The 23,022-nt window shown below is 41.8% G+C and overlaps 1 protein-coding gene across 2 annotated transcripts; it reads right to left on the reverse strand.

Annotated features, from left to right (window-relative positions):
- Nucleotides 1-807: 807 nt before the first annotated feature.
- LOC148903249 (SLIT-ROBO Rho GTPase-activating protein 3-like) lies at nt 808-21,762 on the reverse strand. 2 transcript variants are annotated; one of them, XM_088998601.1, is made up of 23 exons: nt 21,681-21,762; nt 19,579-19,668; nt 19,095-19,266; nt 18,368-18,530; nt 16,888-16,950; nt 16,686-16,811; nt 16,040-16,168; nt 15,614-15,835; nt 15,442-15,543; nt 13,774-13,941; nt 13,197-13,281; nt 13,088-13,115; nt 12,449-12,548; nt 11,713-11,773; nt 11,549-11,626; nt 9,003-9,131; nt 7,898-8,003; nt 7,538-7,792; nt 4,033-4,076; nt 2,960-3,106; nt 2,655-2,880; nt 2,242-2,352; nt 808-1,732 (listed from the first exon to the last, which is right to left on the reverse strand). In XM_088998601.1, exons 2-22 carry the CDS (start codon nt 19,643-19,645, stop codon nt 2,280-2,282), a joined length of 2,544 nt encoding a protein of 847 aa, XP_088854727.1. In that variant the 5' UTR covers nt 19,646-19,668; nt 21,681-21,762; the 3' UTR covers nt 808-1,732; nt 2,242-2,279. The 2 variants fall into 2 exon arrangements, with proteins under 2 accessions (XP_088854727.1, XP_088854719.1); XM_088998593.1 differs by having other exon boundaries at nt 812-1,732; nt 2,310-2,352.
- Nucleotides 21,763-23,022: the final 1,260 nt, after the last annotated feature.

The raw sequence follows: 23,022 nt of genomic DNA on the forward strand, positions 1-23,022 counted from the left end.
GTGTTGTTCAACTTTTTTGGCGTTATTGTTTTTACATTCTGTTCAAGAATTTAAAAAAACCACAAACATAACGTTATGCTTTATTTAGTTTTTAAAGTTCCCTCAACAATGCGCATTTTGGAAAATGTCTGCTTTTTATTGAATGAATAAGAATTTTGAAAGTAATTTAGCTAATTATATATTTTAAAGTGATTTGTAATTACTTTAAATGTAATATTTTACATGTACTGTATAATCCTATACATGAAATGCTTAATAAACGCAACTTTATTGAATAAAATTTCAGTGTGTGTGTGTGCGTAATAATCACTTGTTTAACCAGCTACATTTTATTAATTTTCCAAACCAATAAAAACAAGTATTCGTTTGGTGAAAATAGATTTTTTTACTAGGTTTTTATATTATTCATATGTCAAAAACGAGTCCTATTGCTCCAGGAAAGTTTACTGGACCCTTGAAATCAGAACCCCCTTTGACAATATGGTCAGTCACTCAGTTTTCCAATAAGAATCGCCACAAAGAGACGATTTCGGGTGTCTGTATGTTTTAGGACAATATATGGTCTTATATCAGATCAGTGCAACACTATAGTTGATCGTCGTTGAGCTGAATAAATGTTTATCCCGCTGGGCCAAACAAAAGGTGAATTCCGTTTAAATAATGACATATTCAGGGTGTCCCCCGCCTCGTGCCCGAAGACAGCTGAGATATGTTCTAGCCCCCCCCGCGACCCTAATGAGGAATAAGCGGTACGGAGAATGGATGGATAGATATTTTTTCAGGTGAAGTTCCGTTTTATTATTCTATTTTTGATCAAAATGCAGACTAACTGCGAGCGAATTTACATTTCACGTCTGCGTCCGCTAGATGGGAGCACTTAATATTCAAGACTTTAATTGTTTTTTTTTCTTTTTTTATGCACACATTGACTGTCATGATGACTTAACTCTAACTGAGCGTAGGGTAGCGTTCCAACGTGGTTCCAAATTCAGGAATCCCTCTACATGGAAAATATTTTTATTCAGTGAAAATGACAAATAAACAATTACACTGAGAGATGCAGTACGAGATACTTCCTTTTGGAACGATAGTGGATACCTTTGATAGACAAGTTGTATTTTCATCAAACAAACAACTTTTCAAATATTTTTTAGATTAAACGTGTATGTAAATACATTGCCACTAATGCAAAGCAAGTGCAGAACGAGTCCTTTTGTGTCAAATATCGTTTAAAAGAGATATTTGACTCTTGGAGACATAAAACATTGCACTGCAGGCTCAAGAACTGGGCAATTGCTGAAAACAAACTTACGTGCTGTGGAATCAATTCAATTGTTGAAGTGTAGAATGTGAGACTTGAAAGTATTGGAATGGTTTAAACAGGTCAGGAAACCAGTGGGGCAGAGAGGATGTGAAATATTTCTAATTTGGGTGAAGAATTGTTTGGTGGTGCGGGATTGATTGAATATGGGAAATTGTTCAAGCTTTCATGGCTTGATATATGTTATTGGGCTTTCAACAATTCAAATGATGTTATTTTTTCATTTTCACAGCATTAATATTTTCTGATTTCATTTTTTAGTCAAGTGCGCGCATTCTGGAGGCTCCCCTCTCACAGCCGCTATTTCTTTGGGGCGCTTGCAAAAGAAGAAGAGGAGCAAGATGGATGCTCTTGCAGGGTATGCTTTGAGATGAGCTCCTTGAAGACTGAGTCCATCTGCCGACATACATCCTGCAAAAGGAGTAGAGAATCTTGTAGGATTTACACTTCATTGAGTTCAAGACCTCAAATCGGTCAAACAGGCATTAGGCACTGTTAAGACAATGGACATGTCTCTCACCCAATAACGCACCAAGCTAAGGTGTTTATGAATAGACGCAGTGAATTCAGTTGTGCCTTCTTGACAAGCAACCCCGACTTAGAAGTTTCTCAAGATACCAGACAATCGTTCGGTCAACTTTTTGCTTTGACTTGCAGGCAAAAATAAATAATGTAAAAATTAGAGGGGGGGTTACAAGCATTGTATTGTAGCAGTGAACCCAATTAATATCAGCTCATTATAAGCAATTTGTGACTTCGAAAAGTCTATTTACTGTAGGTTCACAATGCAAACACACAGAAGACGGGTGAACAAATAGCATCTGGGGAACGGATGGATGTCATTTCCATTTATTTCATTTGGGAAATAAGATTTGGTTGTTCGTTCTGAGCCTGGTACGGGGAACAAATGAAGCTCTTGCCTCGTGAAAAGGCGTAACAGCATTTGGAAATCGTCCATTCAGGAAGACAAAGGAGGAGGACCACAAACCTCGTCCACTTTGATGAGATCCTCAGGGGAGGCGTTCATCTGTCTGGAGGAGGGAAAAAAATGGTGCGTGAAGATTCTGATTTATTGAACAATTAATTCTTGAGTGTCAAACTTAAATCCCACCCATCACGTTATTTCATGTTGCCTGATAAAGAAAATAAAGTACATCTACTCCATTCATCCATTTATCTTCACGAGGGTCTGGACTGGTTTACTATACATGTGATGAAATATAATGTCATGATGAGGTGATCATATATTTCCTTGCTTCCAGGCATTACTTGAAACTAAGATGAAACCGAGTTTGACAGCCCAGCATGAATCCATTGAGAGGTTGGTACTCACTCTCTACGTGCAAAACCAGGAGAATGGATCCTCCTTGGCCGGCATTGGGGCCCGGTGGGAATCTGGAGGATGACCTTTGCCCCACCCGTAGGGACGCTAGCTGGTCCCGATGCGGACCTGCGGTGGTCCGCCGATCCACTCTTGTCACCTTTGGAAGATCTGCTGTTTTTCTGAAGGGCTCCTGTAGCTGAGTTACTGCGATTGACCGGGTGTCCCGCTTCACCTTCTGTGTCACAAAATGTCTTCCTGCTTCACTAACTTTTATTAGCAAGATGTATACACTTGGATAACCATTGACAACATACGTCTGTGTAAGCTCTCAGTAGTACAGGAGTGGTCCATCGATGAAAAGGTTTCTTCAGCCGTCATCTGTACTTCTTTGAAGGTGTCGGACGTTTCGCTTCTTATCCAAGAAACTTCGTCAGCAAAGTACAGATGACAGCTGAAGAAACCTTTTCATCCATTGACAACATAGTTAAAACGTTTGTTTTTTAAAGGACAACCGACGTCTCCGGACAAGTTGTGTCTATAATTTGTAAAATTGCTTCAAATGACCTCTACTGAGCGTATTTTACAAAGATTCCACCGCATATAGCTATATTTTACGTTTTAAGACTCGCGCTGAATATTCAGGAAGTCTTGTTTTTGAGTTGGTGACGTACGTGACGTCACTAAAGGACCGACCCTGACCATAAAAAAAGACGCATTCTAGCGGTCCTTCCATCACGTCAATGTATTTTGCTGTACTTGTTTGGTCTGGGGACCTCGTGTTGCAGCCAAAAGCCGCAAGAAGGCCAGAAGAGGGCGTCCAAGCGCCATATAAGGAATTTATCAGGCTGTGGAAACGGAGGTGGCCACAGGAGGTCACCATTTTGTGACTCTTTTTTTTGGTGAGAGATTTCCCCCCAATGTTGCCTCAAAATGTCACAAATAAATTCTTTAATCGATTGCAAACATGTATGCTTTCCTCTTCAGAACTTTTTGAATTATATTCATAACTGGATGTGTAACAAGAAAGCATATTATCCGAATCTGAAGCAATTGTTTTGATTCATGAGCAATGCTAGACGTCTTGGCGTGACGTCACGAACTGGGGGCAGGACTTTCTGAAAATGCCCAATTCGCAGCTCAATTTTTTGCAGATTTTGGACACTTTAAGTCATTTTTATTGGTGTTTTGCATTTGACTAAAAATATACTGCGTGTTTTGGGTATTTTAGATGCTATAAAACGTTTTTCTGATGTCAGTTAAAAAACAAAAAAGTGACGTCGGTTGTCCTTTAAGGTGTGTGGGGGAAAATATGCATTAGGTAATTGTGGTTGGAGATGACCTGTCATTTATTTGCGCTTCTAATCAAAGGGGAAAAAAGTGAGCTCACCAATCCCCTCTGCATCGCCATCCCCTTCCTCCGCATTTGGCTCACTGTGTAGAAAAGAAGCAAAATGTGAACAGTGGCAGAGATTTATAGAAATAAAGTCCTGTAAATTGATATTTAGCAATTATTGTGAAAAATCATTAACATGATCGATGTTTTCAAATAAATATCGATTGCCTTTAATTATATTATTAACTCATTCACTGCAATTCCCAACTTGATTCGGGAATTGAAAAGCACGACGTGGAGCACCATTCCCGAATTTGTTCAGGTTTTGGTTTTTCTTGCGAAGGTGCCAGGGGTTCAGGGTTCGCCACAGCAAATCAATGTCCTCCATCTATCCCGGTTTTGTGCATCCTCTTCTCTCACACCAGCTACCTTCATGTCCTCTTTGACCACATCCATTAACCTCCTCTTCGGTCTTCCTCTCGGTCTCCTGCCTGGCAGTTCAAGGCTCAGCATCGTTCTCCCAATATAGTCACTCTCTCTTCTCTGGACATGTCCAAACCATCTCAGTCTGCCCTCTCTGACTTTCTCTGCAAAGCCTCTAATATGAGTAGTCCCTCTAATGTACTCAATCCTGATCCTATCCAACCTGGTCACTCCCAAAGAAAACCTCAACATCTTCAGCTCTGCTACCCCCAGCTCTACTTCCTGTCTTTTCTTCAGTGGCACTGTCTCCAGTCCAAACATCATGGCTGGTCTCACCACTGTTTTATACACTTTCCTTTCATCTGAGCTGAAACCCTCCTATCACACATCACACCTGACATTTTTCTCCAGCCGCTCCAGCCTGCATGGACACGATTCTTCATCTCTTTTCCACACTCTCCATTGCTCTGGACAGTTGACCCCAAGTACTTAAAGTCCTCCACCTTCTTTATTTCTTCTCCCTGTAGCATCACTCTTGCACTTGGATCCCTCTCATTCACACACATGTATTCCGTCTTGCTGCGACTGATCTTCATTCCTCTCCTTTCCAGGACATATCTCCACATCTCTAGTTTCTCCGCCACCTGTTTCCCATTCTCGCTACAGATCACAATGTCATCTGCAAACATCATGGTCCAAGGAGATTCTTGTCTAACATCGTCTGTCAGCCTGTCCATCACCATAGAAAATAAGAAGGGACTTAGAGCTGATCCCTGGTGGAGTCCCACCTCCAACTTAAGTTCCTCCGTCACACCTCACAACTGTCTTAGTCATGATACATGTCTTGCACCGCTCTGACAAACTTTTCTGTCACTCCAGACTTCCTCATGCAATACCACAGCTCTTCTCTGGGCACGTCCGCTTTCTCCAGATCTACAAAGACAATGCAATTCCTTCTGACCTTCTCTGTACTTCTCTATTAGCATTCTTAAAGCAAACACTGCATCTGTTGTACTCTTTTTTTGGCATGAAGCCATACTGCTGCTCACAAATGTTCACTTCTGCTCTTAGTCTTGCTTCAACTACTCTTTCCCAGAATTTCATTGCATGGCTCATCAACTTTATTCCTCTGTAGTTAGTACAACTCTGCACATCTCCTTTGTTCTGAAAAATGGGCACGAGTACACTTCGTCTCCATGCTTCAGGCATCTGTTCACCATCTTAAGATCTTGTTGAATAACCCAGTCAGGAACACCACCGCCACCTCTCCAAGACACTTCCATACCTCGATTGATAAATCATCAGACCCGAGTGCCTTTCCCCCCTTCATCCTCTTCAGCGCCCTCCTCACTTCATCCTTGCTAATGTTTGCTACGTCTTGGTCCACAACAGTCACGTCTTCTACTCTTTGTTCCTTCTCATTTTCCTCATTCATCAATTCTTCAAAGTACTCTTTCCATCTCGCCATCACACAATTGGCACCTGTTAATACATTGCCATCTCTATCCTTAATCACCCGAACCTGGAGTAGGTCCTTACCATCTTTGTCTCTCTGTCTCGCCAGCCTGTAAAGATCAGTCTCACCTTCCTTGCTGTCCAGCCGATCATACAAGTCATCATAGGCCTCTTGTTTGGCCTTTGCCACCTTTACTTTAACCGTGCGCTGCATCTCCTTGTACTGCTGTCTACTCTCGTCCGTCCTCTCAGTGTCCCACTTCTTCTTTGCTAACCTCTTTCTCTGTATACATTCCTGCACCTCCCCATTCCACCACCAAGTTTCCTTATCTTCCTTTCTTCCACTCGATACACCAAGTACTTTCCGACCTGTGTCTCTGATTATGTTCGCTGTAGTTTGCCAGTCACCTGGAAGGACCCCTTGCCCACCCAGTGCTTGTCTTACCTCCTTCCTAAATGTCATGCAACACTCTTCCTTTTTCAACTTCCACCATTTTGTCCTCACTTCGGCCTTTGGTTTCTTCATCTTCCTCACTACCAGCGTCATCCTACACACCACCAACCTATGCTGTCTGGCTACACTCTCACCAACCACTACTTTGGATTGGATTGGATATGCCTTTATTAGTCTCACAGTGGAGTCACTGATTTCCTTTAGATGGTGCCGTTGACACAAAATGTAGTCTACCTGTGTATTTCTGCTTCCACTCTTATATGTCACCCTATGTTCCTGTCTCTTCTGAAAGAAAGTATTCACAATAGTCATTTCCATTCTCTTCGGAAAGTCAACTACCATCTGTCATTCAGCGTTCCTCATCTGGAGTCCAAAGCTGCCCATCACCTCCTCATCATCTTTGTTTCCTGCGCCAACATGTCCATTGAAGTCTCCACCAATTACAACCCTCTCACTTCTCGGGATGTTCTGTATGACTTCATCAAAGTCCAAACAAAATTTCTCCTTCTCCGCCAGCTCACATCCTACTTGTGGGGCTTACCCACAAACAACATTGAACACCACGCCTTCAATTTCTAGTTTCAGACTCATCATTCTATCTGATACTCTTTTTACTTTTAAGACATTCCTAACAAGCGCCTCTTTTAAGATAACCCCAACTCAATTTCTCTTTTTATCTTCACCATGATAGAACAACTTAAACCCTGACCCTAAGCTTCTAGCCTTGCTCCCTTTCCACCTGGTCTCCTGGACACACAGTATGTCTACCTTCCTTCTCTGCATCATGTCAACCAGCCCTTTACCTGTCATTGTTCCTACATTCAAAGTTCCTACTCTTAGTTCTATACTCTTGGCATTCCATTCCTCTCAGTTCCTCCCCCGCCCTCCTCCTCTCTTTCTTCGACGAAAAGTAGTAAATTTTCCACTGGCACCCTGGAGGTCAACAGTACCAATGGGATTCAGAGGTTTAATTCGCATATTTGTTTTGGCAAAAATGTTTACGTCGGATGCCCTTCCTGACACAACCCTCTGTATTTATCCGGGCTTGGGACCGGCACAATAAGACACTGGCTTGTGCCCCCTTGTCATGATGCGTCATGATCGTAAAAATTCATAATGTACTGTATGTTCAAATTGAAACGCGGAACAAGTAGGACATCCCTCCCCCCAAAAAAAGCCGAAGGGGCGCAGAGTAATGTGAAATTTGATTGACTGATTTTCTCTTACCCGTCATCTTGTTCCAGTGTCATGCATTTCTCGTACACGGGACCTGGCACCTCACTCTGATCAGGGAAGATGCTCTCGTGCTGGAGGATAAAACTCTTGACCATGGCGTTGATCTGTGGCTGCATGGAGACGGCGTCGTGCTGGTCCTGATGCTGGTCCTGGTCCTGCTCGCGAGTCCCTCTGACCAAGCTGGGACCGAAGCACACTGCCAGGTTGTACGGCTGCATCATGTTCTCGTCGCTGTACTGCGACACGCTGGGAATGCCGGGCAAATCAGAATTTGAACACACAACATTACAATGGGTTATCTTTTCTCTACATGAAATTAAAAGGCAGTGTGGCAGGTGGGTTTGCACTCACTGATGAAGAAAAGCAAAGAGGTATCTCATGACAATGATGAGCGGCTCGGGGAAGGACAAGATGACACTTTTCAGCTGCTCAGCTCTTTCGCCATCATTTTTTATGTCTGACGGAGAAAAGTCATTCTGAATGAGTACAACGGGAGAAATTGAAGCGAAGGTAGCAAATGAGTAAATGCATTGTGAAGTAGGACATTACACCCCCCAAAAAATAGTTGGGTGATTTCATTAATTCAATTTTTGAATTGCTTTTGTTGGGTCAAAACGTTGGGTTATTTATGATTAAAATAACCAAAGTATTGGCCCATGTTGGGGTAATTCGCCATGCAAACATCTGTAAACATCGCGTTAGAATCTTTATTTACATTTTGGACTTCCTGATACGTCATATCCTGCCTTCCCTTACATGATATCACATCTACATTACGTCACATCCTATCGCGTCACACACTGTGCGCCTCATAAATACTCCCGCAGTCCTCTCTCTCTCTCTCTCTCTCTCTCTCTCTCTCTCTCTCTCTCTCTCTCTCTCTCTCTCTCTCTCTCTCTCTCTCTCTCTCTCTCTCTCTCTCTCTCTCTCTCTCTCTCTCTCTCTCTCTCTCTCTCTCTCTCTCTCTCTCTCTCTCTCTCTCTCTCTCTCTCTCTCTCTCTCTCTCTCTCTCTCTCTCTGCTGACCTCCCTCACTGTCTTCAAGATTAAACCAACTTTCTCTTAAACACCTGGCTCCCTGATGATTTAACCATCCTCTGCCATCAACACCCGTGGAAGCAATGAACCAGGGACGAACGATCAAAATAAACCCATTAGCCCAAGTTCAACATTTATCATGTTATATTACTGTTATATTTTTGTTGGGTCAAAAATCAACTAATTAAGTATGACTGGCGGCCATTGACATAGTGTTCACATATCTACACACTCAGCATCGTGGTCAAGTAGACAATTGACATATGAATATCTTCATTTATCACTATTTTGGGACGTGCGCCATCCTTTCCCTGTGTGCGGTGAGAGGGTGAGATCAGTGCACAACTGGTCTCTCACACACACACATCTTGGACAGAGCATTGCTCCAAACACAAGATGATGACAATGACAACACTCACAGGCATACTCGAGCAGGCGACTGAGGCTGTCTACGGGAAAGAGAGGATTCTTCAAATCTCTAAAATACAGCTTCAGCACTCCAGCAACAGAATCCAGGTCAGATTCGTGTTCGGCCAAAGGGTCTTCTCCTACAGGGTGAGCCAAAACAATAACACTGTGTCTTAACTGGATATTCCAGACATCACGTTTACGTACCTACGCTTGTGCGTACGCAACAATTTGTATGCAAACGCTTGCAATAAATTCAAAATTATCACACACCATGCATTCCCACGAATAAGCTTTTGAAAAAATGCCACCAAATTAAGAAAAAAAAGTAAACTTTTGCCCAATATGCACATACACAACATATCGAAACTCCAGAAGCAATTTATATAAACGCTAATAATAATTGGACAAGAAAAACATAGTGAGGATTTAGTCATGAGTTGACAAATGTCCTAAATAGTTGTGAAGGACCACCCCCATCACTTTCACTTTTTTTGTGGTTCAAGTGTGTTTATGTGACTTATTGCACAAAAACGGCATAATCCTGTGTCACCGAAGTTGTCAGTGAATGAGTGACAGCAACCCGCAAAAGCCAGCAAAGGGATTGCATTTTCTGGTTTTCAAGGTTTTTGCATCGATCAAGTCTACCCGCTACAAAATAGCATTTCTTAACATTTCGAGTTGCGACCCTGCACATGTCGCCGCTGGCTTGCTTGTGAAATGAGTCAGACCGGCATTATTAAAATATTTTTGCTATGCTATATTTATGAGTGGTTTATTTGTTTATATTTTTTGAGCATCTTAGTGAGTGCAGCAGTGATTATGCGTACATGTTCAACTTGTGCGAACATTCAAGTGTCCTTGAGAGTTTTGATAGGCGCTTATAAATGAAATGTATTATTATTATTATTATTCCTACGCAGTTACCACTAATGAGGTCCATTGTGTACAAGGACAGTTATGAATTCAACTTCATTATTTGGAGGTTAAAGGACAACTGACACAATTTTTTGTTTCCTAACTGACATCAGAAAAACGTTTTATCGCATCTAAAATACCCAAAACACGCAGGCTGATAATATAAAATGCAGAAGATGGCGCCAGTGCTCCGTTGGAAATGGGCTATATTTGTCTGCTTGGAATTTTGTGTCAGCGAATATCAACTAGTTGTCTCAGTGCAACACACAACGATTCACCATTGCGTTATTAATGTGTTTTCCTTCTAATTTCGCCATCAACACGGATCAACACGAAGTTTTCAGACCAAACAAAGTACCGCAAAATGCATTGTGTGTCCTTTCTCAGTCAGGGGCGTTCCTTCCGTGACGTGACGTCAGGAATCGTGACCAACTCAAAAACAAGACTTCCTGAATATTCAGCACAAGTCTTAAAACGTAAAATATAGCTATATGCAGTGGAATCTTTGTAAAATACGTTCAGTAGAAGTCATTTGAAGTGATTTTAAAAATTATGGACACAACTTGTCCGGAGGCATCAGTTGTCCTTTAAAGGACAACTGACGTCTCCGGACAAGTCGTGTCCATAATTTGTAAAATGGCTTCAAATAACTTCTACTGAGAGTATTTTACAAAGATTCCATCGCATATAGCTATATTTCACGTTTTAAGACTTGAGCTGAATATTCCAAGTCTTGTTTTTGAGTTGGTGACGAGTCCTCACCCTACATCACCGAAGGAACGCCCCTCAGCGAGAAAGGACATACCTTGCATCACCTCAATGCATTTTGCAATTATTTGTTTGGTCTGAAAACTTCGTGTTGATCCGTGTTGATGGTGAAATTAGAAGGAAAACGCATAAATAACGCGATGGTGAATCCTTGTGTGTGGCACCGAGCATCTATTTGATATTCACTGACAAAAATTGTAAGGAATTAATCAGCCCGTTTCCACAGAGCTTTCCACGGAGCTTTGTCGCCCTCTTCTGCCTCTTTTCGGTGCTACATTTCCCCCCTCAAAATGACACGGAATAAATTTTTTAATCGATTGTAAACACGTATGCTTTCTTCTTCAGAACTATTTGAATCATATTCATAACTGGATGAGTAACAAGAAAGCATATTCTCCGAATCTGAAGCCATTGTTTTGATTCTCGAGCAAGGCAAGACGTCTTGCCGTGACACCACGAACATGAGGGGGGGACCTTCTGAAACTGGCCACTTCCCGTTTCAAATTGAAGTACTTTTTAGACACTTTAAGTCATTTTTCTTGGTGTTTTGCATTTGACTAAAAATATCATACTGCGTGTTTTGGGTATTTTAGATGCTATGAAACGTTTTTTTGATGTCAGTTAGGAAACAAAAAAGTGACGCTGGTTTAAACACACTTCTTACACTAACAACATGGGAGCAAGCAGAAGAGTTAGAAAAGCGAAGGTTAGAAAAGCAATCATCATTGACAACTTAGGAACTTTCCCCAACCCCAGTAGCGACGATTTTTCAAATAAGTGACAGCTAAAAAATGTTTGTCTAAATTTAAAAAAAAAAATCTGTTTATGTTAGGACTGCAGCCTTATTAACATGACACAGTAGAAAACCTACCTCGTTCAAACGCATCCCTCAAATTGTTGACTTCCACCTGGGAACCCGGCACCCGAAATATGCCTTCATGGTGGAGGCCTGTGGAATAGAGACAATGACAATTCGTCTTGAAAGACACTGAGCGTACGCGTTAGAGTCTCCCAATAGACAGTCAACCGGCTCACCGTTGAGATTGATGAAGCGAATGCAACTTTCCACCACAAGTGGAATCTGTTGACCTGAGGCCTGCTCGACATATGGAGGAACACAAAATAATACATGTGGACATACGGTGGGGATTTAAGTGTATCCTTAGTTCGGCAATCATTAATTGAAACGAAGTGTTTTAGATTTTTCAGTGTGGGGGCATATCAGTTATTTGTGGGAAAATGCAGTCTTTAGCAATGTTCTCGAATGCAGCAACAAATTTAAGTTAAGAATATATTTTGGGGGTTCTAAAACACAATCTCGGAAAAAACACTGTTGTCTGCTCAACCAATCGAAAAGCAGAAGGTTGTTGTGTGTCGGGATAAGTTCTGCCATTGTTAAACTTCCTGTGACCCGAATAAATATGAGAGCAATAACACCAAATTTGACATCCCTGCGCCCCATTCATAAGAATCAGAAAACCTTTATTCGTCACACAATGGGGAAATTTGCATACTTGAGACTGTGCAATACAAAGTTGCCATAAGACACTGAGGACGAAAAAAAGGGCACTTAGGCCACATTTGGACATTTTCAGTTAAAGGTGTAGTGACTTTTGTTGATGGCAGCTAAGGCATAAATAGCTGTGGGTTTAGTTATTTTGAGGGGGCAGCACAGTTCCGCTGTTACACAAGTTGTACATTGACCATCCGCTAATGTAGCAGTGTCATTTCTATAATGGATCAATTTTATTTAATTGCCAATTTTCATTACCTGCATGAAGGCCAGCATGTCACCATTAAAAAGTTTGTGGTTGTGCAACAAACTGCTACCAGAGGGAATTTTTCGAACACGTGTAGACTTTTCATTGTGTCTGGAATGACAAACAAAACAAGTAATCCCTTATCTCGTTCACAGCAACATGAATGCAAATGTGCAAGTATATACAGTCCAGTCATATCCCACATTTGTATCCTTTCTGGATCATTCAAATGGAAATAACATCAGCTGCACATTTTTATACAATGGAAACTTCCCTTTATCCCCATCAATATCAAAGTAAATTCAATGAACAACTTATCCACTTGCATATCCTCAAAAGTAAAAAAAGGATAATATGTTGTCAGTGTCAGCAAGATGATACCTATGCTGGGTGTACCTAATGAAGTGACTGATGTAACCATTCAGTCAGGCCATCTATGGCTTTCCACATTAGGTTAGCATTATGTTGGCAGACTTTCGTTAGATTAAATGTCATAGTGTAAACATGTTAATGCTAAACTACTACTATGTTCTTAATAATATTTTTTTAATGGAATATACCTAAGTCTGTTTTAAAAGTTTAAATTTACAGCACAAGGGAAGGAGTAAATTATAAATACATAAGTACAACAAAACTTGTGGCTGACTTGCCTTGGCGGCTGTCTATTTGATGCTTGGCCTATAATATGGTGAAATTAAAAAAATAATTAAGTTCTCATACAAGTCATCGTTTGAAATGCCAAAGATACATTTGTGCTACCTTTTTCCACAGCAACTTTTAGCAGGTCGTGTTTGGCTTGCAGCTTGGACTCCAAAGAGGTACCAATCAGGAATTCTTTAACTCTCTGGAAGACAAAGCAGCCATTGTTATTCAGTGAGCCCATCAGTGGGTGTAGCGCATCTAACTGAAATTGTCAATTGTCAAATTGTGTGAATCAGGGGTGTCCAACTCTGTTCCTCTAGGGTCTCTATCCTGAATGGTTTAGCTGTTTCCCTCCAACATGTGATTCTAATGCTCAGTTCATCAGCAAGCTATGCATAAGCTCGATAATGACCCTTTACATTCGAAGCAGGTATGTTGGAGGAGGAAAATATCGAAAACATGAAAGATAGGAGGAATGGAGTTGGTGACCATTTTTGTGAATCCTAAAGGGGGTACTCGGGTCATTCAAGACAGTGTGTTAACGACCACATTACGACCGATATTTTCACAACAGAAAATGAAGACCAACATCATTTCTTCCAATTGGGAGCGGCATTAAAACATGTAGAACTTGAAAGCAATTGACAAATTAACAACTTTGTCTCACTTTACAGCATATTTAAAAAAAACTCACAGTAAGGTAGAAGTTCTCCATTTCTTGCTGGTTGGCTCTGCGGCGAGCCACACTGGGCCGGGCTAACAGGGTCTCTGTGCTCTCCTCCTGGCTGCTGTTAGACTCTAAGTCCATGTCGGCCATAGTTTCCAACAAAGATGACTGGGCAACTGACATGCTCTTGTTTGCCTGCAGCAGTTGAGCAAAAGCAACATTTTGGACATGCCGCTCAAATTCCCAGAAGCCTTGCATTCAAGTGAAAGGAATGAAAAGCTTTAAACTTCATATTATATTGAAAAAAATTATGTTGATTATGTTGTGGGTCGGAGCGGCCCGATAGTCGAGTGGTTAGCACACCGGCTTCACAGTGCAGAGGTCGCCGGTTCGCGTCCCGGTCCGGCCTCCCTGTGTTTGCATGTTCTCCCCGGACCCGCGTGGGTTTTCTCCGGGTCCTCCGGTTTCCTCCCACACTCCAAAAACATGCATGGCAGGCAGATTGACCACTCCAAATTGTCCCTAGGTGTGAGTGTGAGAGTGACTGTTGTACGTCTTTGTGTGCCCTGCGATTGGCTGGCAACCAATTCAGGGTGTCCCCCGCCTCGTGCCCGAAGACAGCTGAGATAGGCTCCAGCAACCCTCGCGACGCTAATGAGGAATAAGCGGTACGGAAAATGAGATGAGATGAGATGAGATGTTATGGGTCATTTTTACCCATTAAGTGACATCAGCAACAACTGTTTCTAAAATGTTATAAACATACTTGGAAATAGAGACAACATGCAGTATTTTCTATCCCAATGGAACTGTTTTGAAGAAAGGAAAAGCAAAGTGTATCCAGTGCTTTAGTCAACACAAAAATGGAAACAGGTAAAATTGACCCCTAAACATAATGTGAGGGTTAAATGAGAGTAATGAAACCGGCCATTTTGTACGTTTGGAAATGGCTGCACTGAGTGGAAGAAATTCAATAGGAGATTGAAGAGAATGTTGAAATTGTCTATGGAGTCATTTTCACTATTGCCTGTGAGTGTTTTGGCCATGGTATTTTACAATTCAGCACGATTCTTCCTATGTCGAACAGACTCGAACAGCATCCACTCTGCAAAAAATTCATTGATGGAAGAGATATGGGTTATTTTTTTACCCCGAAAAATGAGTCAAGCAGATACTTAAGAACATGGTCATGGCTGCCAATTGCACATCGTTGCTTAGAGCACGGGTGTCAAATTCAAGGTGTGGGGGTTCGATCTGGTCCACCACATCATTTTATATGATGCAAGAAAATTATGTGGATCATGTTTTTGTTAAAATGCCCAAATTGCAAATAATCTTTCCATTTTGTAATGCTAAAATACTGCAAGATTTTTTTGGTTCCTAATCCCCTTTTGAAAAATATGTAATTTCAACAATTATTACTGATGCCTGAATTCATAATTAGTTATTTACCAGTTTTGTTGTGTTTATGTAATATGAGGCGATGCTACAATTTGGATTTGTAGTCATACTAAATCTGAAGGAAACGATAACTATGATTTGGCCTCTGATTGACATGCCTGGCTTAGAGGCTAAGTGGCGATATCGGCCAACTGATGCTTAAACTGGTAGTGGGCAAAGAGGAAGACAAAAGTGGACATTTACAAGTGAGGGGCAGGAGTGGAGGCCTGGAGGAGACAGACAGTGACGCATTACCTCCCGTGTTTCCTCTGCAACCGCTTTCAACCTGGTCTGGATCTGTTTGAATCTGGTCTCCAGCTCACATCTCATCTCACTCTCTGCGCTAATTTCAGAAAGCTGCAAGGCCAACCGAATGAGAAGAAAAAGAGGACGAATGTAGAGAAAATCAAGAGAACAAGACACCCACCTGGTCTCCATCATGGGGCTGGTAAAGAAAGCGAAGAGGCAAACAGAAGGTGACATGGTGGTCCTGCAGGAGGGCATCTCGATCCCGGCCCTTGTCCAGCACTGAGACCGAGCACTGGAGATGTTGTAGACGCGAATTCATATTGTGCTGGAGCTGTTGGCGACTGTTCAAATAAGCCTGCATCACTCGAACCAAAGATAAGTAGTAGCCCGCATCCGTGCACTGTAGGTTGGGGGGGTACGGCACGTCAAAGACCTGTCACATGCTTTTACCACAACATCATTTGGAGAGCAACACAACGACTAAAGCTAGCCGTCTCCATTTTGCTTTGAAGATGCATATTGAAAAAAAATGTGTAAAAAAAGTACTGTGTTTCACAAGAGTTCAGAGTTGAAAGGAAGGCAAAGTTTAGAAGCTCAAACCCACATCTATGAGAGTCGGGATGTCTTGGAGGTAGTACTTGTTCATGGAAGCGTTGGCAGCAGCCAAATTGAGCAGGTAATCATTTCTGGCCTTTGTGCACTTCAAGTAAATGTCTTGGGCTTTTCCTTGCCTCTACAAGTTCACAGGAAGAAAAATCATCACTTTCACGCATCCGTTTTCCCTATTTGTGCTGTTGCGGGAACAATGACTTTCATCCAGTGTTCGTTTTCATGGAAAAGCAGATCATGAACAAGTGGCGCACTGCAAGCGTGAGGAAAACAGACGTATGATGCACGCTGTAATGCTCTGATATCGCTCCCATGTTACGCTTGATCACTTTCATGGGCCTTCAGTTCAATTTCCCCAAGCTATACAGTTCACTTTGACCCTTGATGCTGACGTGGGTGTTATGGCGATATTACCAGCTTGGATTGGGAATAGTGACGTTTGTGATAAGGCTTCAACGACTGACGATTTTAATCAACATTTTTTTATAGCTTCTATTAAATTTCAACCTTATTTTCTTCACCTTGAAACTGATTTTTCTCTCTGTCCCGCAACATATATTTTCTATCTGTCCTTGTCAACTAATACCCGATTACCACAATATCAACGCTGGGGGTGGATTACCCTTTGGGCAGGTGTTTACCTTCTCAATGAGCCTTTCCAGTTTCTTTGCATTCTGCTTGTGCTTTTCCTCCTGTTTCTCCGCCTCCTTTAACTTCCCGTCCGCAATCAGGTAGTCGGCATGATAGTTGGAATATGTCCGCCATGCCTGCACCAGAGCACACGACTCATTGCTTTTCTCAATAAATGCAAAATTGCTTTGAGTTTATGGGTTTCTCACGTACAGTTTGAAGCTCTGTGGTCACCTTAAGCAGGCCGTCCTGCAGCTGAGTGCATATGTCTTTACTCTGCAAATCAAATAAAATAATTATGGAAAGCCCTTCCAGGATTTAAACATAAGATACAAAGGCGTCAAATAGCCCATCCCCTGTCTTTGATAGAATGATTGACCACACTAGGAGAACGACAACAGTCATGTGTTTTCCTAGATTCAGCCTATTACAATAGTAAGCAATTCCTTCTTACTCGTAAATTACAATGCCACACTACAAGGGCCAACTAATAGGGATTTGTCATGTACGACAAATTTCTTTAGAGTAGGGGTCGGGAACCTTTTTGACTAAGAGAACTATAGGAGTAAAATATTTAGAAATGTTTTTCAGGGAAAGCCACACACACACACGCACACACGCACGCACACACACACACGCACACACACGTGCGCGCACACACACACACACACACACACACACACACGCGCGCGCGTGCGCGCGCGCGCTGCCACTTTTCAACAAAATGTCAGAATGTGTTATTTAAAATAACTTTGTGATAGTACTCACCGTTAACATGAATGGTTTTCCGTTCGCCATGATTGGTAAAAATCCAGCCAAACGATCGGAATGAAAGTCAACTTGCCGGGTCCATAGGCGACGTTACTGCGAGCGAGCCTGCACACGGCTCATTAGCTTCCACACTTGCTATCTGCAATATACTTCTCGCAGAAGTATATTGATGCTAACGTTAGCACGAGGGTTGTTAAAATATCACTGATAGTCGACTGTTTCATTGCAAATTAGAATCGCGAATCCTCCGGTGCATTCAAGGTGGAGCGTAATCGTCATTTATTTTTACTCGTCTCAAAAGAGCCATATATGGCTCGCGAGCCATAGGTTCCCGACCCCTGCTTTAAAGGATATTAAATACATTCTCAAATGGCCGGGTACAACTAACATATCTTTCAAACAAAACCCAGCAGGCGTGCACATATAAAATAATTACATGAGAATTTCAACTCACATTCACACCTACTGACTAATATTACTGCAGTGTTGATAAGCTGTAAGGAATTGAGACGTCTCAATGAATGGCAGTTCTGTTTGGCTGTCAGATACATTGTGGCCCCTCTGGGCATGACAGAAATTGACGGAATGTGACAAAATATTTTGTTGTTTTGATTTTCTTTTCATTCTGTCATCAATGTATGTTTTCATTTTGGCCAATATTGTGGAGTGACGAACCATCATTCCTCTGCTCCCTGTATATTTAGATCTCAAGAGAATCTAAATTAATGCATCACAGTTAAAACAGAGAAACAGGCAGACTAAACAAATCACAGGAAAGGTCAAAGTTGACTTGACTCCAACTTCGTACTCATTTGTCCCTCTTAGGCCCTCTTCTACGAAGTAATCTCCTTATCTAAAATCGGTGATGCTGCTCTGTGATGCTTTAAACACACACATAGACGCGCACACACACATTGAGTACCTTCTTGGCCAGCCTCTGTGTGTACTCCAGGCAATGGTAGAGAGGCTGGATGAGGAAAGTGGAGCAGTTGTCACTCAGCTGGTTGTGATCTTTACTTTCTTGTCGTGTGTGTGACAGCAAGGCTAACCACATTTGGGCCACAGAGTGATTGCTTGCCTCTTTCCTGTAACCAAAATAACGGATAGAGTACACGTATAGTCTTCTCTGGGTACACTATCCATACACCAACACCAGTTGCTATCTTAACTATTAAAAATAATAATAATAATAATAACAATATGTCTGTGTGGGTTCTCAGTTGTACAAGAGTGATCCATCGAGGAATAGGTTTCTTCAGCCGTCATCTGTACTTCTTTGAAAGTGTCGGACATTTCGCTCGAAACGTCCGGCACCTTCAAAGAAGTACGGATGACGGCTGAAGAAACATTTTCCTCAATAATACCAATAATAAAATTTTAAAATATTTTTATTACATCTTCTTTAACCATCCGTTCCTGGTTGAGGCGGCATGGTGAACAAACGTATACCAAGAGCATTTCACAGTTCTGAGATTCCAGGTTCGAATATGAGTGCCGGGCTTCCTGTGTGGGGTTTGCTTGCTCTTTCAGTGCTCGAGTTCTCTTTTCCTCTCAAAGTTCAAAAAACATTGAAGAATTGAAATTGTCCATAAGTGTTAATGTGAATTTATACCCCAATAGTGAGTGACAAAACGGCACTAAGAAGCTACCTTTTGATGCGGTTGGTGAATCTCTCGGCCAGTTTGTCCAGGGATCGAGAGTACTCGCTCTCGATCTCGCTTCGTCGACGCAGGTAGTCAGCAAAGTCATGTAAATGTTGGCTCTTCTGCTCCAACTGCACATCCATAACTTTCAGTTGGTCCACCAGCTGACAGCGAACCTCTTACACAGGACAAGAGGAATCAAATAAAACTACAGGACACCACGCTTTGCAACAGTGACAAATTACATACTCACCAGCAATAAAGAGACACTATTTTCGTAATGGAATTTCGTAATTCGTAATTTCGTCCCCCACCCCCACGATTTATACAGACGTTAAAATGTTGAAACACAACAGTATTATGCACTGTAAAAAAATTGAGTACTTTCAACTTGTTGGGTTTTACAGTGTGCCATGTCACTATCTCTGTCAAGTCAAGAGACTCATTTTACTGGCCATGTCAAGCCCCCAAAAATAGTTTTGTGTTTTACCCTTAATTTGTGTGTCATAGTCCACCACGCCAACCTTGTCCTTCCTGAGCTTCACGTGGGAAGTCATGATTTCCCCAGTTATATAGACTTCTGTGGAAAAAAAGTGAGAATTTAAAACGTTAGTGATTTGTAAATCAAACAGACTGGCCAGCTCAAAAGGTCAGGAGGGTTAAAAACAATAAAACACTTTGTTTATCTATTTCTTAACAAAAATTATTGACTAATGTCATGATAAATTGTCCTTGTTGAAATGAACATCCAATGCAAATAAAGTACCCTTGTTCATCAATCTGTCCCAGTGATATATTGTGACAGACATAAAAATAAGAAAGTTGTTTGATGCCATTTTTTTCCACCCAGAAAAAATACCAACACTCTTGAGTGTGAACCGATAGAGATACACCTACGTACTCCCTTCTAGGCATAAAATGTCTACTAAACTAATGTCATATTTTACTAGGACCAGGCATCTCACCGAGCAGGTGCACAGGAGGGGGCGGGTTTATGTTCCATATATTTCGCTGCATTTTCTGTTTGAGTTAGATCCACTTGTTAGTCGTTGGAATAAACACGTCTCCACAATCAGTTGTGGTTGCTCTTTCCTCAACGGCTCTCATTTATTAAAAAAAAATGAAAACAAAATAAATAACTCACCCTGAGTTACAATTCATTTGTAAAAAATCAACAAAAATGTCAAATAAAATCAACTCTCAGAGTATTAGTCTCTGTTCAAAATAAACTGCAAAATAATGTGCAGCTGGGCGAAATTTAAAAATGTGATAATCGATCAACCGGTGTTGATAATTCCTTTCTTTTTAACTCAAAATAAGAACAAAAGAATCTAGTGGTCAGGAAACACTGTCCAAGAAACTGGAATGTGCTTGTTTTTTTCACTTTACATTTCTTGTCTCTGACATAATACCGTTTTTGTGTGATGGCTCATGAAAATAGATGTCCCAAAACTCTTTGAAACAGGTGGCCATGCTTGCCATGCAGCAAGACACTTTTGTCCTCGGTAGCATGAATAGTGGGAAAGCTGTAGGTAGACATTTAGGATAAGAGCTCGGTAATACGAATGAATATGTTTCTACTTAAGTGATTGTGTTAAAAAGAGGAAGAGTGCTGTTTTCTTCCATGATCAACACACGCTCACTTCCTCTTTTTGAAACGTCATACGTGGCTTCAACATTCTCTTCTCGTGAAATGAAATGCAGTGATGGCATTTGCATCGAAAACTTCAAGTCAAACCAAACAGACGGCCACAAGTAAGGAAGGGCAACACACAAACCCCAAACCACAACACTAGCATAACGAAACTGAGCGGCCCGCTTTTTGTCTTTTCGGCCTCACTCGCCCCCGCCTACCACGTTCTGCCAAATTCGTTTCTTGTATGTTTTCATTTTCTCACAACCTCCGAATCCAACCAGATAAAAATGACAACAAATTCAGGTATCTCTTGACCCCCCTCTTGGCCCCCCAACTGAAGCGGGGCTACAGATGCTGCCATATCCCACTACAAAAATTAAAAAAACACCGATAAAGATTTTACGTACAGTATTAAATAATTGAGGTAAACAGGGGTGAGACGCTAGTAAAGCGCCCCCATCCCGGCCGGTAACTACACCGGAGGTTAAATAGTTGATGTGTCGCTGATGTGGACCATTATCCACCGTCTGTTAGGCTGCAATAAATAGAAGGGGGTCTCGAGTGATTTATATGGAATCGTGTCAGCTGTCTGTTAGAGACCACATTAACTCCTTCCTTGCCTGTACTGTTTTGGCCCAACGGCCTTCCGTGTGAAGGTAGCGTGTGAAACGTGTGAAGGATCACACGTTTGGGCAGATTTTCATTTGCCACCCTGTCATTGCAAACACACAAACAAATAAATACTTTATAAACCGTGTTCGAGTTCAACTCTTCAACAAGTCGTCTTTGACATACGGGCGGCCATGTGACACCGGTAAGCCAACAAACCACTCACTGGCTGACTCACTAACTGCTGGTGGTGGTAAAACGGGATAAAACGGCTACACCCGAAGTTTGACTTAAAATTTTAAAATGACAAACAAGAGCGTGTGAGTGAGGGCGTGTCTGCCACCTACCAGAGGAGTAGCAGGATTGACTCGTCCGATGTGTCGTGTAGTGTTGTCAGAGTGCAGCATGCAGATTAGCACCATTTAGCTCATTTAGCTCTCACCTCTCCTTCACATGGGACACACATAAATGTGGGTGGAGTGCAATGTAACTCGTCTCTCTCTCTCTCTCTCTCTCTCTCTCTCTCTCTCTCTCTCTCTCTCTCTCTCTCTCTCTCTCTCTCTCTCTCTCTCTCTCTCTCTCTCTCTCTCTCTCTCTCTCTCTCTCTCTCTCTCTCTCTCTCTCTCTCTCTCTCTCTCTCTCTCTCTCTCTCTCTCTCTCTCTCTCTCTCTCTCTCTCTCTCTCTCTCTCTCTCTCTCTCTCTCTCTCTCTCTCTCTCTCTCTCTCTCTCTCTGCAGGTACATTGGAGGTGTGGACATCGGCGCCGAGCAAGAGTTATATTTTAATGTTAGAGGGATATATTTGGAAATCAAGTTTATTTACAGTACTTGTATTTTCAGACATGATGCTGACGATGGGAACTCTGCACCTTTTGTTTATGTTTGAAAAAAAAGAGGTTAAAATTCAAAATTCCAGTCATTTAGAAATGTAAAGCTTAATGTCGAGACGAGTGATGTACAACTGTGACAATAAAGTTGTACTTCACTTCAACCACATGCAGCTATATTTGTTTGTTTACCATTTTAGGGCATGTGAAGAACTCAGAGAGCCCCCTGAACGTTTTGTTAGAAAATATATCTATAATATAAAATACATCTATAGTCTGAGATAAAAATAAAAAATTGCAGTAAGAATTAAAATACTGAAAGACAGCTTCAGTTTATATATATATATATATATATATATATATATATATATATATATATATATATATATATATATATAAGGGCAGCCCGGTAGTCGAGTGGTTAGCACACCGGCTTCACAGTGCAGCGGTTCGCGTCCCGGTCCGGCCTCCCTGTGTGGAGTTTGCATGTTCTCGCCGGACCCGCGTGGGTTTTCTCCGGGTCCTCCGGTTTCCTCCCACACTCCAAAAACATGCATGGCAGGCAGATTGACCACTCCAAATTGTCCCTAGATGTGAGTGTGACAGTGACTGTTGTATGTCTTTGTGTGCCCTGTGATTGGCTGGCAACCAATTCAGGGTGTCCCCCGCCTCGTGCCCGAAGACAGCTGAGATAGGCACCAGCAACCCCCGCGACCCTAATGAGGAATAAGCGGTACGGAAAATGATATATATATATATATATGTGTGACGGGTGTCACAACAGTGACTGTCTTCATCTTCACGATGCTGCCGTATTAATGAGACCAGACGCGTGGATGTGTCTTTTTATTTCTTTTATTTCT

Source organism: Hippocampus bargibanti, linkage group LG01, assembly GCF_051943395.1.
Source record: "Hippocampus bargibanti isolate YZ-2025 linkage group LG01, ASM5194339v1, whole genome shotgun sequence".
NCBI classification, from domain to species: Eukaryota; Metazoa; Chordata; class Actinopteri; order Syngnathiformes; family Syngnathidae; genus Hippocampus; species Hippocampus bargibanti.

Bases quoted from the DNA above. Each gene is read 5' to 3' on its own strand.
- LOC148903249 (XM_088998593.1), bottom strand. From the start codon at position 19,645: ATGACTTCCCACGTGAAGCTCAGGAAGGACAAGGTTGGCGTGGTGGAC. The intron at 4,077-7,537 runs GTAAGAGAAAAT...TTTTCTACACAG, and splicing joins ACACTGGAACAAGATGACGG to TGAGCCAAATGCGGAGGAAG. The intron at 3,107-4,032 runs GTGAGCTCACTT...ATGGATGAAAAG, and splicing joins TGGCGATGCAGAGGGGATTG to GTTTCTTCAGCTGTCATCTG.